Source organism: Ahaetulla prasina, chromosome 1, assembly GCF_028640845.1.
Source record: "Ahaetulla prasina isolate Xishuangbanna chromosome 1, ASM2864084v1, whole genome shotgun sequence".
NCBI lineage: Eukaryota > Metazoa > Chordata > Lepidosauria > Squamata > Colubridae > Ahaetulla > Ahaetulla prasina.
Genome location: NC_080539.1, coordinates 97,957,667 through 97,974,722, shown reverse-complemented (window position 1 = coordinate 97,974,722; position 17,056 = coordinate 97,957,667). Strand labels below are relative to the sequence as shown.

Sequence of the window (17,056 nt, the reverse complement as noted above, 5' to 3'; positions counted from 1 at the left end):
GAACATTCTTTGTTGTCCTTTTTTAATGATGTTTTTGATGTTGGCTGTCCATTTTAGATCTTGCGATATGATAGAACCTAGAAATTTAAAGGTTTCTACTGTTGATACTGTGTTGTCTAGTATTGTGAGAGGTGGAAGTATGGAAGGGTTTCTCCTAAAGTCTACCACCATTTCTACGGTTTTGAGTGTGTTCAGTTCCAGATTGTTTTGGTTGCACCACAAGGCTAGTCATTCGACCTCTCGTCTATATGCGGATTCGTCATTGTCTCGAATGAGACCAATCACTGTTGTGTCATCTGCGGTAGCTTAACAGATGGATCGTTGGAGATGCAGTCATTGGTATACAGAGAGAAGAGAAGTGGGGAGAGCACACAGCCTTGGGGGGCCCCTGTGCTAATTGTACAGGTATTTGATGTGATCTTGCTTAGCTTCACCTGCTGCTTCCTGTTTGTTAGGAAGCTTGTGATCCACTTACAAGTCTATTCCGGTACCTGTAGCTGGTTTAGCTTAGTTAGAAGAATGTCTGGAATGATGGTATTGAATGCTGAACTAAAGTCTACAAAAAGGACCCTTGCATAGGTCTTTGGAGACTCAAGATGTTGTAGGATGTAGTGCAGAGCCATATTAACAGCATCATCTGTTGATCTATTTGCTCGGTATGCAAATTGCAAGGGGTCTAACAGCGGATCCGTGATGGTTTTCAGGTAGGAAAGCACTAGCCTTTCAAAGGTTTTCATGACTACAGATGTTAAAGCAACTGGTCTGTAGTCATTCAGTTCCTTGATGGTGGGCTTCTTCGGCACTGGGATGATGGTAGAGCGTTTGAAGCAAGAAGGAACACAGCACATCTCTAGTGATTTATTGAAAATATGGGGGCCAATTGCTCAGCACAGACTTTTAAGCAAGAAGGAGTTATCTTGTCTGGGCCTGGAGCTTTTCCTGGCTTTTGTCTGTGAAATAGGTCCTGCACTTCCTTTTCTGTGATCACTAGGGGTTGTGAACCCAATGAAATGGGGTCAGTTGTAGGAGGCTTGGCTGTTGTTGGTGTGTCTGAGATGGGGGTTGTGGAGATAGGTGGCTGTAGTTTCCTTTCAAACCTGCAGTAAAACTCATTCAGGTCATCTGCCAGTTGTTGATTACCTTCAGCCTGGGAAGGAGGTTTGCCATAGCCGGTGATATTTTTAAGAGTTTTCCACATGTTTGCTGGTTCATTTGCTGAAAACTGATTATTTAGCTTTTCAGAGTAGCTTCTTTTTGCTGCTCTGATCTCCTTTGTTAGTGCATTTCTGGCCTAATTGTACAGCATTTTATCACCTTTTCTGTAGGCTTCCTCTTTGGAATGTTGTAGCTGCTTAAGTTTAGGTGTGAACTAAGGTTTGTTGTTACTGTATATTCGCAAGTTCCTTGTAGGTACACATAGATCTTCACAGAAGCTGACATATGATGTTACAGTATCTGTGAGTTCATCCAGGTCTGCAGAGGTATCTTCAAAAATATTCCAATCAGTGCAGTCAAAACATGCCTGCAGCTTTAATTTTGCCTCCTCCGTCCAGGTCTTCACTGATTTAATTATTGGTTTTGTGGTTTTAAGTCTTTGCCTGTAAGCAGGTACAAGGTGAATCATGCAGTGATCAGAGTGTCCTACAGCTGCACGTGGTAAAGACCGATAGGCATCTTTTAGTGTTGTGTAGCAATGGTCTAGAGTATTCTTGCCTCTGGTGGGACAATTGACATGTGAGGATGTCAAATCAGGTAGTAATTACCAGACGGAACAACTAAGATGAGGAAAACTTAGGGAGAAATGCATGAGAGCTGTGTTATGGACTATTTCAGGAGCCAGTTCTTTTTGCATAGGGGGGAATGTGTCATGGAGAGGAGGCATGGAGGCTGGGCCATCTTGGCTGATTCATCTCAACTTACTGAATATTGATCAATTGAATGTGCACAGGGATGTCTTCATGTGCCACCATTCACATATGTGGCCCAGCACAAAAATTTCAGGTAACCCGAGTGTGGTTCTGATCAAATGCCACTTGCATAAAATTGTCAATATACCTGCTGTGTTTTAAATGCATTAAGATATTCCTGGTGAATATACATAGTTAAGTGCATGCGAATGCAAGAAATAAGAGGCCAGGTCTATTCTGCAGTTTGGAAGCTGCGGAATTCCTTTAACACTACAGGAAACTTGCATTTTGTCTGTGCTTGGTGCAAATGGGATTCTTTCCAAAGCCTCAAAGGTTTCCTAAGGAGGAGCAAGGCTCTGCTGCCAGCTGTGCTCTGATGCTGAAACGTGAAAGAGCCCAGAGACATCCTGTGCCAGTGCTGAAGCGAGGGGAACATAGACAAAAGTGTCAAGGCTCGAAGTTTCTAAAGCTTGCATTCACAGGCGAGAAAACAGCCTAGGCAAACTTAGATAAGAAGCTGCCTGGAAAGCAAAGCGAAGGGTTTTGTTTTTTCTTTCTTTTTTTTCTTTCTTTCTTTTTTTGCACGTCTGAAACCTTGGGAGGTTGGCTTGGCTTCATAACCATTTAGCTCTCTGAGCGGGATGGATAAGTCAAGTTGGCGATAATGCGATTGGAACCTGGGACAATCGGAGCCTTCAGCGGCTCTGCGCTTTCCCCAGGATATTTGTTCGTCTGTCTGGGGCTCATTGCCATGCAAAGGGGCTGACATCAGAGCACCTTTTGTTGCTAAAAAGCTTTCTCCCGGAGAGAGAGAGCCCGGACTAGGAGTCATGTGGAGTTGGGAGAGTCCATGTCGGGGAAAAGGGCAGAGAACCCGAGTTACTCTACCGACAAGTTGAAACCTAACGCCCTTGCCGCTTCCCAATTTCAGCTGGCAGAACCCGGCTACGCTCGTTTCGTCCAGACCTCTTTGGCGTTCGCCGAAAGAAGGGAAAGGGACCCCCGGTTGGCGTTGTTTTCCCCTCAACGCTGGAGCAGGGTTTTCCTCGACACCCCCCCTCCACAGAAAGAAGGTGGTTCGCGCCTCGCTCGGCTCTGCCATCCTGTTGCTTGGCCGCGGCAAGTAGGCAAAGTTTGTGCGGGACATGGAGGCGCTCTGGCGTGCCGAGGAGAGCTGAGCCCGAATCCGGCGGCGTTTCCCAAAGGGTCCCGCGGCCTCCCACTTTCCCTTGCCCTGCGCGGAAGGAGAGCCAGGCCAGGACGCGGCGGCATGCCGAAGAGGCTGCCCAGAAAGATACCGGCTAGGAAGGCTGGAGCAGCGGCCAGGCGAGAGGTTTGAGGCTCCGGGGGTTCGTCCTTGGCCAGCGCCAGGCTCCCTTCTGCGGGGCTCTCGTGTTGAGCCGCAACTGGCTGAAAGGCAGCGGGCGATGGAAGAGGAAGAGGAGCAAGCCTCGGCTGCCGAGTCCCAGGAGGGCGCCAGCGCCAGCAGCAGCGTCCCCGAAAGTTTCTCCAGGCTCTGGACGGACGTCATGGGGATCTTGGTGAGCGGCTGCTCTACGGAGACGGGAAAGGTGACCGGGATGGTGCGCTTGGGGAAGGCGAGGGCTTCGGCATCCTTTTTCGAAAGGGGACTTTTGGGAACAAAATGTGCCAGTCCAAAGAGTCGCCTTGCTGGCGGAGCGGGGGTGGTGATGTTTTCTGGATCGGGCGCACTGGGAGGTGGGGGTGGGTGGGAGAGAATCGTTTGACCAGAAGCGGCACCTCTTGGCTTTGCACGCCGATGCTGCTTCATGGCCATCCTGATCCCGCTTGGCTTGCGCAACCCGCCCAGGAAAGTGTCGGGCGGGGTAGGAAATCCTGGCGATTTGTTTTGTTTTGTTTTGTTTTGGGCTCCCGAATTCCCCGCTTTTTCTTGTGCTGCAGCGGAAGGGACAGTTTTGGGTGGGTTTCAAAGGTATGGGCTGAATGTGCGCACGTTTCGACTTTGCGCCAGCATTAAAAAGAAAAGTGGGGGTGGGTGGGTGGGTGTTCATAGAATGATTCATCGGGTCTTCGTAAAGCTCTTGATTACGGAGTGCGAGGGAAGCTCAACATGTTGCTTTCATGTTGCCGATCTCTTCCTCCCTCCCCTGAGGTTCAATAATTCAATAGCTGCGGTGGATCTGAAATGTTCAGCTACACTATGCATGCCCTGAATTTAATTAGTTTAAGCATTATAGCCACACCAGTTGCAAAGTAGGGGGAGAGCTGACTGATGGAATACTTAACTCTTCAACTTCTAACCACTGAATGGCAAGCTAAGATCAGAGGATAGGGTTGTTGACTTTTGAACACAAATGATACATTTTTGTTCTAATCTAAAGCACAATCAGGTGTTTTTTTCCCTACACAGTGCCCATTGTTTATTCTTGTGACCCCACCACTCTGAATTATCAGCAATGCTCCCTAGAGATTGGAAGCAACCAACCCCCAGTTTATTTATTTCAAAATATTTTTAAGTCAATGCAACCATCAGGAGTCAATGATTCGATTTGAGAGCACCTGATATTTAATTTTGAAATAAATAGTTCTACAAAACCCCAAGCCATTTCTTTTCTCTACCCTTTCTTTTCTTTTTCTGAATTTCTTTAGGCAAATTAAGAGGGGAAAAATCAGCAAAGTTTTAGTATATTAGAATCTGGCAATGTGATTTCTCTTTTAAAACGTGTTGTTTGATATGTTTAAATATGCCTATGGCAGGGAAGGCAGCAAGAGATGTAATAGCCTTCAGGCTTATCACTTAAACTATCTGATGTTTGTCTAGAAATATCAATTAGTTGCACAGTTATTAATAACTTTAAAAGCTAATTTCAAAAAGCAATATGTATTAATTGTGTTCTTCTCTCCCCTATGCTGAGTGTCAGTTTAATAGAACTTTTGCTAACAGGCATATTTCCTTATCATTTGATACTAGGAAAGTAGAAAGTGAAAGTAGGAAAGCTTTTAATATTACATCCTTTGGACATTAATTAATATAATGAGCTATGTGCACTAGATTGGAATTTGCTTGCTCCCCCTCCCTTTTTTTAAAAAAAATAAAAGTAGAGTTTGCTAAGGGCTTCCTTCGAATGTATTTTTGACACATTTCAATAATGCATTGAATGGAGGGGAATGTTCAGGGTGAGTTAAACTGGGTGAGACAAACTTTAAACTAGGTATATTAAATAAAGTTTGCCAACTTTGTAGTAGAGTTGCTGCAGTGAGATTGTGACCTATAGCTGGGAATTCAGATTGAAGAATCAGTGGTGTGGATGATTCTAGGGTCATAGTGAAGGAATAACTGAATATCCAGGCTGAAATATTTTTAACTTGAGGAATGAATGCTATGACCCACATCTGTAAGAGCTTCCAGGCTGACAAAAAGAATGCAACAGCAGTCCCTCAGTTGCTATCCCCACTAATGTAACAGGTGATTGCATCTCTGTCTTCAGAGACAAATAACCATGCAGGAATGGATTACAGCAGAGGGTATTATGGATGGACTGGCCTTTAGGTTGCGTGTGCACACTTTTTCTCAGATTGAGGACTCTGCCGGGCATTGTATGGCATGGCAAGGCCTGTCCTTCAAAATTGGGAGAACTGACATTCAATTTTAGGAGGAGGCATTAAGGCAAGGGTGTCAAACTCAAGGCCCGCAGGCCGAATCCAGCCCACAGGGTGCTTAAATCTGGCCTGCAGGGCCAGTCTGGACCAGCCCGCGGTGCCTCTGACAGCTAAAACACACGGGGGTGGGCACATGCACCCTCCCCCCACATGCCCCATTTTGTCCAGCAAAGTGTTGCAGGAGGCATCCATCCCATCTCCCCCGTCTTCCCCTCCCCTCCAGCCAACAGAAAACTACAATGCTGATCCAGCCCACGAAGAAATCCAGTTTGACATCCCTGCATTAAGGGATTAAATGAGCCTTCAGCTCTACAGGGTTTAAGGCAATCATTTTGCCACCCAAAGACCCCAAACCCCTGAAAAAGTGAACAAAAAGGATCTTGCTCAGAGCCCACAAAAGTGGGTGCTTATGTGACACATGTATCCCTACAGTCATGACATCTAGTCTTATGTACCATTAATATCTAGAAACCAAAATTTTTTTGGTCTAATGTAAACGAGTCAATTGTTGGTGGTAGAATGTTGGCATTATTTGAGCAAATCAGTGTTTTAGACATCAAAAACAATCATTTATTTCATAGGCACACTGGATCTTTGAAAAACAAAGATAGTTTTCAGTAGATTTGTATATATTTAATTATGTTTGAAAACCTTCAGAAACAGCCAAGACTGGGATATTGCTATCATTAAATTGTTGTACTCTTATTGATAGTGTCATTTTCTACTTCAGGTATTTTGAGACTGTGGAAATTTATATGTAGATTATAATACATATATTATATGATTATGAAAAAGGGGGTCTTTATTTTTGAAGATATAACATTTGAGAATAAAATGTTGGGGTTTTTTTTCCCCAATGGCAATTTGGCCTGTTCAGCTTCCTTGCAAGACAGAAGCCAAAGTAAACTGCACATATACTCTGGAGTTATGGAATGAGAATTTTAATTGTATAGCTTGTGATGTTAGATAATCAGGTTCTTGAAGCCATACATTTAAAAAAAAATCTTATCTCTACGGGAAGTCACTGCCAGTAAACAAAAATGGGTTGGGAACATTTCAGAAATCAGAGTTGCAGGAAAAAAAGGTTATACTATTGTTTTTTTAGGAAATGATATCATGGTCTCACTCCAATCTGAATAATGTGTTCCTGCCTTGAAATACAGTATTTATTATCAGAATAATTCACTGTACATATACTTTATTTACTAGTTTCCTTGGAATTTCATAAGAGTTAATTTGTCTCCTGACATGTTTCTCAAGCTTTTTTATTTAAATAAAATCCTACTAAACTGGATTGTTGCTGGGTCAGATTCTGCCACAACTGGCTTGTCTTCTTTCTAATAATTCTTTTTATTGTGTAATAATAATAATTGGTCAATTATTCCATTGTGCTGATGAAAGGAGGCCATATCCAACTCACACCATAGTTATGATGTGCACTTATCAGAGCTTGATTGAAAAAATTACTCTGATGCCACTCCTACAACAACTAACAAACACTTCAGGAAATAATTGTATTTGCTGAACTGGAAATGACTATCCTGCCATGTTACTTGTTCTTTCTAATTAACCTTAGGAAACATTTCTACACTATTCACTGCACTACAATCTTAGCATGTAAGAGTGGCTTTCCCAGTTCTTAATTAGGGCAACAGTATTCATTGAGTTCAAAACCCCTTTTTCCATAGTGTTACACTAATTACACTTTGTAGTTGTGGTGTGTATATGTCCACATGTGTACAATATAAAGTAGGCTGTTTTATAATACTGTAACGGTTTAGCACTAATGAAGAAATTTTTATTTTTATTTTGTGCACAATCTTAGAAAGAAATATTCAGAAATATTTAGGAGACCACTATTACGTTAAATGAAGTCTTTCAAATAATAAATAATTCAGCAAACCTATCAATTATATCCAGGGATGGACTGCTGGGATTCTAGCTAAGATTCTGTGCAGTACGGAGAACCCTCAAATTCCATTCCTGGCTGGCCCCGCCCACCCCTCACACACAGAGGCTCAGGGAGGGCAAACAGTGGGCCTACCAGAAGTTTGGGAAGGTCGGAAATGGGCTCTAGGGGGCCTCCAGAGCCTGGGGAGGCCTTTTTCGCCATCCCAGAGGCTTGAAGAAAGCCCCCTCCCGCCGTGGTGCAGGAACCCGACTAGTCCACGCCCACCATGGCCACCCCCACCCAGCAACCCTTGCTAAAATTTTTGAAGCCCACCCCTGATTACATCTCAAAATAATTATATCAAAATGAGTATACCTTCAATTCACATACTTCAAACTTATATTATTATAATTGAAAACATTCAGTTTTTTGCACACTTGCAATTATACATAAATGAAAAGATACGTTATAGAAAAAAATATAGAAAAATAATGTCTAGTTTAATTAAAAATATTAAACCTCAACACTATAACTTTTAAAAATAGACTATTATGTAATTTAACAGAATTTAATAAAATATGGAGGGTCATATACTATTTTGTCACTTGGTTATTTGAAAAAATTCTAGTAATCTCAGGAGGGAACAATATATTTATCTTTCCTTTTTTATTATTTTCCTAGGGGGGGAAAAACCCTTTTTATCAAACATTGGGACAGCATCAAACCATGTAGAAGTACTAGACAAAAAAAAATCCCTTTAGCTGTTAAATATTTATAAATTTGCCCAACCTTCATTATAAAAACATATTTAAAATAAAATATTTATATTTGAGCATCCAGAAATACATAATTTTTAAATAATCTGCAAATTTTATATTTTTCCAAATTTTATTTTAAAATTTAAATTCTGTTTTGGAGAATGAGGTGTTTGGATATATTATTTTCTGTTGTGAATATATTAACCAATGAAAAGTACATTTAAATGCATATTGATGATTGCTAACAATATTTAACCGCAGTTCATCACTGTAAAGATGAACAACATCAGTTTACTGTTTCATTCAAAAGTTGCTAATCTTGCTAATCAAACTGCCTGTTTCAATTAACAGAATCTTTCAGTAATAGAAAGTTAAACATGCAGGTATGTCTCAGAGATACTGTAGGTTCTATTCAGACCATCACAATAAAGCAAATATCACAATAAAGCTAGTTACATGAGTTTTTTTGTTTGGTAAGACATATAAATTTTCTGTTTATACATATACTGTAGTTCTCTTCAAGTGTGAAAAAGCATTATGTCTAAAAAACAATGTATGTACCTCAGTTAAAAATACTTTATTGCTAAAAATGCTATTCATCTTCTGAGCATGCAGCGAGTGCTGGAGAAGGGTCTTGTAAAGAAATGCAATAACTGTGATGTGCAATAAAACACAATATGCCTGTACATCTTTCTTCACATACTGTATGAATGTGTACTTAGTACTTAAGTGCACTTGTTTACAGAATCAAAATAAGAATCAAGTGAATACAGCAGGTGCAAACATTTGAATGCTCAGTCAGCACTTTGCAATACTTCATTTGTCAGAAATAACAGCTCCAACTGGTTCCTAGAGTTGGCCAAGACTTTATTTTGTTTTTGGAATTCTCACTGTCTTCCTCGCAAAACCCTCTTTCACTTCTGTAGGTTGGAGTTCTCTCCACCAATTTTCAATAATAAACATGTCCAAGGAACGTGAAGGCTATTCCAAAATATTTCCTTTCTGTAGTTTTTCATGGTTGATTTCAAAATACACTTCTAATCATTGTCATGTTGAAAAATATCAGCCATTTTTCAGCATCAGTTTCATTCCTGATGATATTAGCTGGTAGGAGATGTTAATTGAAACCATTCATCCTTCCCTCTATACCCATGATGGCGAACCTATGGCACGCGTGCCACAGATGGGACGCATAGCCATATCAGTGGGCACACGAGCTCAACTCCAACGCACATGCACTGGCCAGCTGATTTTCGGGCCTTCTGGGTCCACTAGAAGTAGGAAAACGGGCTGTTTCCTACCTCTAGGAGTCTCTGGAGGCTGGGGGCAGCAAAAAAGTCACTTTCTGTCCAACTGGAAGTTGGCAAACAGGCTATTTCTGGCCTCTGGAAATCATCCGGGGGTGGGGGAGGCCGTTTTCACCCTCCCCAGACTCATAGAGAGGCTCTGGAGTCAGGTGAGAGAGAAAAACAGGTTTACAGGGCCATCGCGTGCCTGGAGCAGGGGGGAGGGGGAGTCGTGCGCACACATAGAATTATGAGTGTGGGCATGTGCGCGTGAACCCCCCCGCCTTCTGGCTCGCGATGGCAAAAAGGTAAGCCATTACTGCCCTATACAATATTTCCTGGGTTACTGGCTGCTATATAGTTCCAAAACGTATTAGAGGAAGCCCTAGGCTTTCATGGTTGGAAAGGTGTCCTTATCTCCAAATATATCTTATGCAACTGTGACTAAACCATTCAGTTTTTGTTTCACCATTCCAATCTTTTGGTTCCACAAATTTAAGTTTCATCTAGGCTTCCTTTTTCACATTTTTGATTATTATTTTTGTGACAAAGTTGGAAACTATGGTTGTATAAGCAGTGCTGTTCAGCCTGCAGAAAACTACTCCACTATCACCTAAAATTCCCAGCAGGTTGTTTATAGTGAACTGTGGGTTCTACTCTATAGATATATGCAGATATTTTTGTTGTAGATATGGGAATCCAGGGAGATTTCTTTTCCCATGCAGGTAGTCCTCGATTAATGACCACAATTGAGCCCAAAAATTATGTGGCTAAGCAAGGCAATTGTTAAATGAGTTTTGTCCCATTTTCCAACTTTTCTTGCCACAGTTGTTAAGTGAATCACTCCAGTTGTTAAGTAAGTAATATGGTTGTTAAGTGAATCTGGCTTCCCCATTGATTTTGCTTGCCAGAAGGTCACAAAAGGTGATTCCGGATCACTGCAACTGTCATAAATATGACTCAGTGTCAGGTGTCTGAATTTTGATCATGTGCTCATGGGGATGATGCAACAGTTGGAAGTGTGAAAAACGATCATAAGTCACTGTTTTCAGTGTCGTAACTTCAAAGGTCACAAAATAAAGTGTTGTAAGTCAAAGACTACCTTTATTCTTCTAGATATTGACTTGATTTCAGCAGTTTCAAGTTATGTTTGTTTCTTAACAATCTTTCCCAAAGTTGAAAGTACTAGTTGGAAATCTAGCTGGAAGTATTTAGATATTTGTAGTTGTCATTTTAAATAACTTTCCCTGGCTTTGGAAAAGTAAATTATCTTTATTTTCTAATGTTCAGACAGCTGCTTAGAGGAGCCAGTGGCTATTGAAAGTATTGTTGAATCATAGCCTAGAGGTTATAGAGGTTAGAGGAGACACATTCAACTGTGGAATTGTCTCCTAATTAATTGCAAACCTAATGAGAAAGTTGTCTTTTTTATGCATTATTAACAACTTTGCAGTTAAAAAATGCAACATTAAACCCACTGAAATTAATATTCTTATTTTGAAATGGTGAAACACCGCATATAAAGAGCACATTCAACTTTGTAAAAAGAGGTTGTATTTTGTTAACTACTGTTCATTTTGATGGTTGACCAGGGTTGCCTACACTTTTGTTGGCTACTATACATACACATTATAGGAATTGTAAGATAGTCAGCATTTAGTGAATTAGAACAGCATAGAAAACTAAATAATTAAGTATGTGCACACCTTTGATATATATGAACCTGAAACAACCTTATTGATATAAGTAAAATGGCATGTGTGTCTTTTCAAAAATTTTAAGAATAAGACTTTTTTGTCTGAAAAGACCAACATTGTTTTTTTGTCAGAATCAACTTCTTTATGGATGTTAATGACAGATCCTGGAAAATATTTGAATGGTGAATTGGGTTTTTTTTTAAATCAATAGCATGAACGTATTCTCAGAAGAATTAACATTTGTATCAATTAAGCTACCATTTCTTTACCCTTGAATTCAAGACTGAATGCCTTGGAGTAAAAGTAAAGTCACAAACTTTGCAAACCATTACTTTACTATACTTGAATAATAAGTAAACAATAGGGAGGCCACCAGGGAAAGTAATTTGATTGGAAAGCTTTATGTTTGTAAACATTAAAGCTGCCAAGGCCAGAAACAAAAAGGAAGAGACTAGATAGGAGTATTCTCAAAATATGATGCAGGTGTCTCTCTTATACAAGGCTGATAAATGTCTAGCAAGAAGTTGGTGACTGCATAAAAATGGGAGTAAGAAATAGAGAGTCCAAACTTTGAGGATTTTACATTAGAGTAGGCTGGATTGCAAGATTCCTCAGTTACTGATAGTTGACATTACTTGGGCTAATTGTATCTGTAATAGAAACAAATTGTCTGTCTGAGCCTTCCTTTGACTGGCCTCTTGCTAGCTCCTGAGTGCTGGTTGAGTTTCTAGATTGGGGTTTATTGTCTTATATCTTTGAATTAGATTTTTAAGTGTAAAATCATATTTTTTTGCAATTAGAACCTCATAAATGGCCAGTACTCTCTTTAAATTTGGGGATCCTAATGCTGAAATGTTTATCACTAAACTTAATGACTGCTTATAAAAAAACATAATTTTTTTGTTGTCTACTTCCTCCTGGCTTTTCCACAAAAGTGTGGTTTTTAATAGGGAAAATTAGAGAATAGAATAGAATAGAATAGAATAGAATAGAATAGAATAGAATAGAATAGAATAGAATAGAATAGAATAGAATAACAGTTGGAAGGGACCTTGGAGATCTTCTAATCTAACCTCCTACCCAGTCAGGAAACCCTATACCACTTCAGACAAAGAGTTATCCAACATCTTCTTAAAAATTTTCAGTGTTGGAGCATTCACAACTTCTGCAGGTAAGTTGTTCCACGTATTAATTGTTCTAACCATCAGAAAATTTCTCCTTAGTTCTAAGTTGCTTCTCTCCTTGATTAGTTTTCACCCATTGCTTCTTGTTCTACATCAGGTGCTTTTTACAAAACACAAATATTTTGGCATTCTATACATACATGGCAAGATTTTGAGTTCCCTTTTTCTTTTAAGCTCCTTTTATTCCTAAAAGGTCATTCCTGGAGGTCAGGGATGAGGGCTCTGGATGGGTTTCACCTGTTTTTCCTTTTTCCTTTAGAGCTTACAGCATTTTCACTTTTGTTTCTTAGTACTGTATACAGATTGCATCTACTCCTGTTCATCCAGCTTTACATTTAGATGCTTGACTGATCATCTGAGGTGAACCAAAGAAGGTTTAGAAGTACAGAACTTAAACTTTGGTCATTTTAGTCCTTGGGCAACAAAAATACATTTTATAAAACAAACAAAATGATCCTCTGACATCATTAACTGTTGGCAACCGTATGCGGGTGAGACATACACACTGTGTAGCAAAATTTTGCTGCTTTTAAAGAAATAAATTGCCAACAGTTATTCTGTGCATCTCGGCGTACAGTCATGCCAACCACATGACCACAGAAGCGTCTTCAGACAATTTGGCTTCCTTGGCTAAGAAAAAGAGATAAGCACTTATTTTATGACCTCCTCTGTAACACTTATTTTCAAGGCTCTACTAATCTCTTTATTGAGGTAGGCAGCAGAATGAGATAACTTTTGTACACAGGGGTTTCCTTTAGACTCATATTGCGTAATAAAAATGCCTTCATCAAATACCTCTCTTGTCATTTAGGCTTAACAATCTCAGTCTTTGATAATAGTCTGTTTTATGTTTTCCAATTGCCCCCTTCCCCGAAAAGCTGACTATGTAGTTAACTGCAGTTTTAAAAGAAGAACAAAATAGTTGTTGTTTCAATTGGTTCTAGTTTGGCTGTTAAAAAGATTTACTGTATGGAGAACATAGTTTTATGTATGGCGTAAAATATTTTTCACATATAAATGTTAGAAAAATAATCTGGTTGCTATAAATTTTATGGAAAAAGTAACATTCTAGATATTAAATATCAACATTAAATATAAAAGTTTATTATTTGATAATTCTACAGAATGGTAAAATTATGTCAGGGAAGGCCAAAAAATTAGTTTCTTTGTGCAGCAGTGCCAACAGAAAGCAAGCACACTTGCAAAGGCACGCAACTACTCTCCTTTTAATTGTGTACACTACTCTAACATTATCCAACGACACTGTTGAAACCTTACTAATTTCTTTCTCTTGTTTCTATGTTGATGATCTTACCTATGTAGAAACCTGCTGCCAGAATAATTAAACTGCATTGCTACCCACTGTTATCACATCTAGCTATTTTCAAGTTTCTTTTGTACAGAACAGCTTGAAAGCAGAAAGTGCCACTTGAAATTAAGTTGATATCTGGTAGCAACAAATGTCTCCTAAAAAGCAGAAATACATAAAATCTCTCTCTGCTAAGCTCTTTCCATTATATCATCTTTCAGCTCGACACATCAAGTAATTCTTGCATGTTACTATCCATAGACATACAGTGCATTCAGACCGCCTTCACTTTTGCCAATTTTGTTATGCTGCAGCCCAATTCTACAGTTGTTGAAATTCATTTTTTTACCAGTCATCTGCACTCAGTACCCTATAATGACAAAGTGAAAACAGAATTTTAGAAATGTCTGTAAATTTATTAAAAAGGAAAAACTCAGATATCACATTGACATAAATATTCAGACTCTTTGCAACAACACTTGAAATTTAGCTCAGATCACTTGTGTTGTTTACTTTATTGTCATTTCACCTAGTACAACAAAATTACAGCAGATCACTGCTGATAGATTTCTACACCTTGATTGGAGCCCACCTGTGGTAAATTAAATTGATTGGACCTGATTTAGAAAGGTGCACACCTCTCTATAGATCTCATAGCTGACAATGCATACTGGACGAGAGAAAAAGCCATGAAGTCAAAGGAACTGCCTGCAGAACAGGATTATTGCAAGGCACAGATCTGGAACAGGCTACAATAAAATTTCTACTTCACTGGAATGGAACACAGTGGCCTCCATAATTCTCAAATGGAAGAAGTTTGGCACAACCAGGACTTTTCCAAGAGCTGGTCGCCCAGTCAAAGTGAGCAATCAGGGGAGAAGGGCCTTAGTGACCAAGATGATGGTCACTCTGACTGAGCTCCAGAGATCCTGTATGGAAATGGGACACAGTACCAAAAGGATAACCATCACTGCAGCCCTCCACTGATCTGGGCTTTATGGCAGAATGGCTAGACAGAAACCGCTCCTCAGTGCAAAACAGATGAAAGCCTGCTTGGAGTATGCAAAAAAGCATCTGAAGAACTCTCAGACTGAGGAACAAGGTTCTCTTGTCTGATGAAACCAAGATTGAATTATTTGGCCTAAATTCTAAATATTATATCTGAAGGAAACAAGGCACCACTCATCATCTGCCCAATATCATCCCAACAGTGAAGCATGGTGGTGGCAGTATCATGCCGTGCAGCTGTTTTTCAGCAATAGAGACTGGTCAGGGTTGAGGGAAAGCTGAATGGAGGAAAGTACAGGGATATCCTCAATGAAAACCTGTTCCACAGCACTCTGGTCCTCAGACTGGGCCGAAGGTTCATTTTCCAACATGACAACGATCCTAAGCACATAACCAAGACAATACAGGAGTGGCTTAGGGGCAACTCTGGGAATGTCCTAGAGTGGCCCAGCCAGAGCCTTGACTTGAACCCATTGAACATTTCTGGAGGGATTTGAAAATGGCTGTCCACTGACAGTCGCTATCCAACCTGACTGAGCTTGAGAGGAAGGAAGAATGGAAGAAAATCTCCCAATCCAGATGTGCAGAGCTTGTGGCATCATACCCAAAAAGACTCAAGGCTTTAATTGCTGTCAAAGGTGCTTCAACAAAGTACTGAATGAAGAGTCTGAATACTTATGCCAATGTGATATTTCAGTTTTTTCTTTTTAATAAATTTACAAACATTTCTAAAATTGTGTTTTCACTTTACCAATACGGGATACTAAATGTAGATTAATGAAAAAAAATGAATTTCAACAACTGTAGAATGAGGCTGCAGCATAACAAAATTGACGAAAATGAAGGGGGTCTGAATACTTTCTGAATGCACTGTATCTTTTATCAGTAATTATGTTTCATATTCAGTAGTATATATCTGAATAGTAGGAGCCTAATAATGTCTTTATGCCATTTATAGGCTTCTCTAGAAGTTACTTGGTGCTTGTGGCAATTGTAAATTACTCTACAGTAAGGGCAAAACATGAAAGGAAAACTGTATAATGATTACAGCTTTTTTTTTTTAAGATTAGTTGTCAATTTCCCCCCAAGATCAGAACCTGTGATCTTTCATAGCTCTATTACGGTCCTCAAGTTCTTTGCTTATTAATTTATATAGGAGTAGAAAACTAAAAACATTGTAGAAGCGAAGCAAAACTTTTGTACTTTTCTAGTTTAATCTAGAAAAAAATCATTCTGAGAAATGTTGGGGGAAAGAAAGCAAAACCAATGTAGTACAATTGAGCACTAAGAATATTTTTAATTCTATTGTGTGCAGCATAGATTACTGTGCACGGTGAGGATTGGATGTAAGTTTATTATTGTAAGGACAAGAAATGTATTATACAATCATTCATAACCATATATCATTTATGAAATTTTAATTATACACATAATTTAAATTAAAACTGCAAATATACTCAGAATTAATCATAGGTACTTTACATATGTTTCTCAATCTCAGTTCTGGGAGTTGAAATCCACACATTTTAAAGTTGCTGAGATTGAAAAAGACTAAAGACTAATCAGTTTACAGACTGAAGTACTTGAGAGTTTTTTCCTTGAAAGTAAAACAGGAAAAATGTTTATTCATACTAGTGAACTAATTTTAGGATCTGGGCTAAAGTATAAGTCTCAGAATTTATTTATTTTTTCCTTAGAGAAACAAGTTTGGGGGAAAAAAACATTCCATGTAGTAAAACTGAAGTATCTAGATTCAGATCTTCAAACTTTTAAAGTATTTAATAAGGGTTTCAGCAAATAAGGGACTCAGTGGCTCAGTGGCTAAGATGTTGAGCTTGTCGATCGAAAGATCAGCAGTTCACTGTTCGAATCCCTAGTGCCACATAACGGGATGAGTTTCCGGTACTTGTCCCAGCTTCTGCCAACCTAGCAGTTTGAAAGCACATAAAAAATGCAAGTAGAAAAATAGGGACCACCTTTGGTGGGAAGGTAACAATGTTCCATGTGCCTTTAGCATTTAGTCAAGCCAGCCATATGACCACGAAGACGTATTCGGACAGTGCTGGCTCTTCGGCTTTGAAATGGAGATGAGCACCGCCCCCTAGAGTCAGGAATGACTAGCACACATGTGCGAGGGGAACCTTTACCTTTACCTTTAGGGAAGCCAACTTATGAAAAAGAGCATGCTTAACTGAAGAACAAAGAATAATGTTTGTTTCTTGTTGGAGAGATGGGCTTTAGTATAACAGTGGAGTAAAGATTCAGAAAGAGGACACAGCTGATTGATTCATTGATGCTAAAGAAAGGATACTAAGAATTGCATGTGCAGTATATATACATACATGGAAAGGGAGAAACGTGTGAAAAGCAGAAA

General features: G+C 39.5%; 1 protein-coding gene across 6 annotated transcripts in view; it reads left to right on the top strand.

Annotated features, from left to right (window-relative positions):
* The window catches only part of LOC131191618 (SAM and SH3 domain-containing protein 1-like), a 702,583-nt gene that overhangs the window by 555,347 nt on the left and 130,180 nt on the right, over positions 1–17,056 (top strand). The window contains exon 1 of one of the 6 annotated variants that reach the window (XM_058169957.1): positions 2,269–3,478. The exons of 4 other annotated variants lie outside the window; for them this stretch is intronic. In XM_058169957.1, the coding sequence (XP_058025940.1) occupies positions 3,335–3,478 (144 nt within the window). In that variant the 5' untranslated portion in view covers positions 2,269–3,334. Of the gene's footprint in view, positions 1–2,268; positions 3,479–17,056 lie in introns of those variants that run through there. One more of the 6 variants, XM_058169964.1, reaches the window with a different exon arrangement.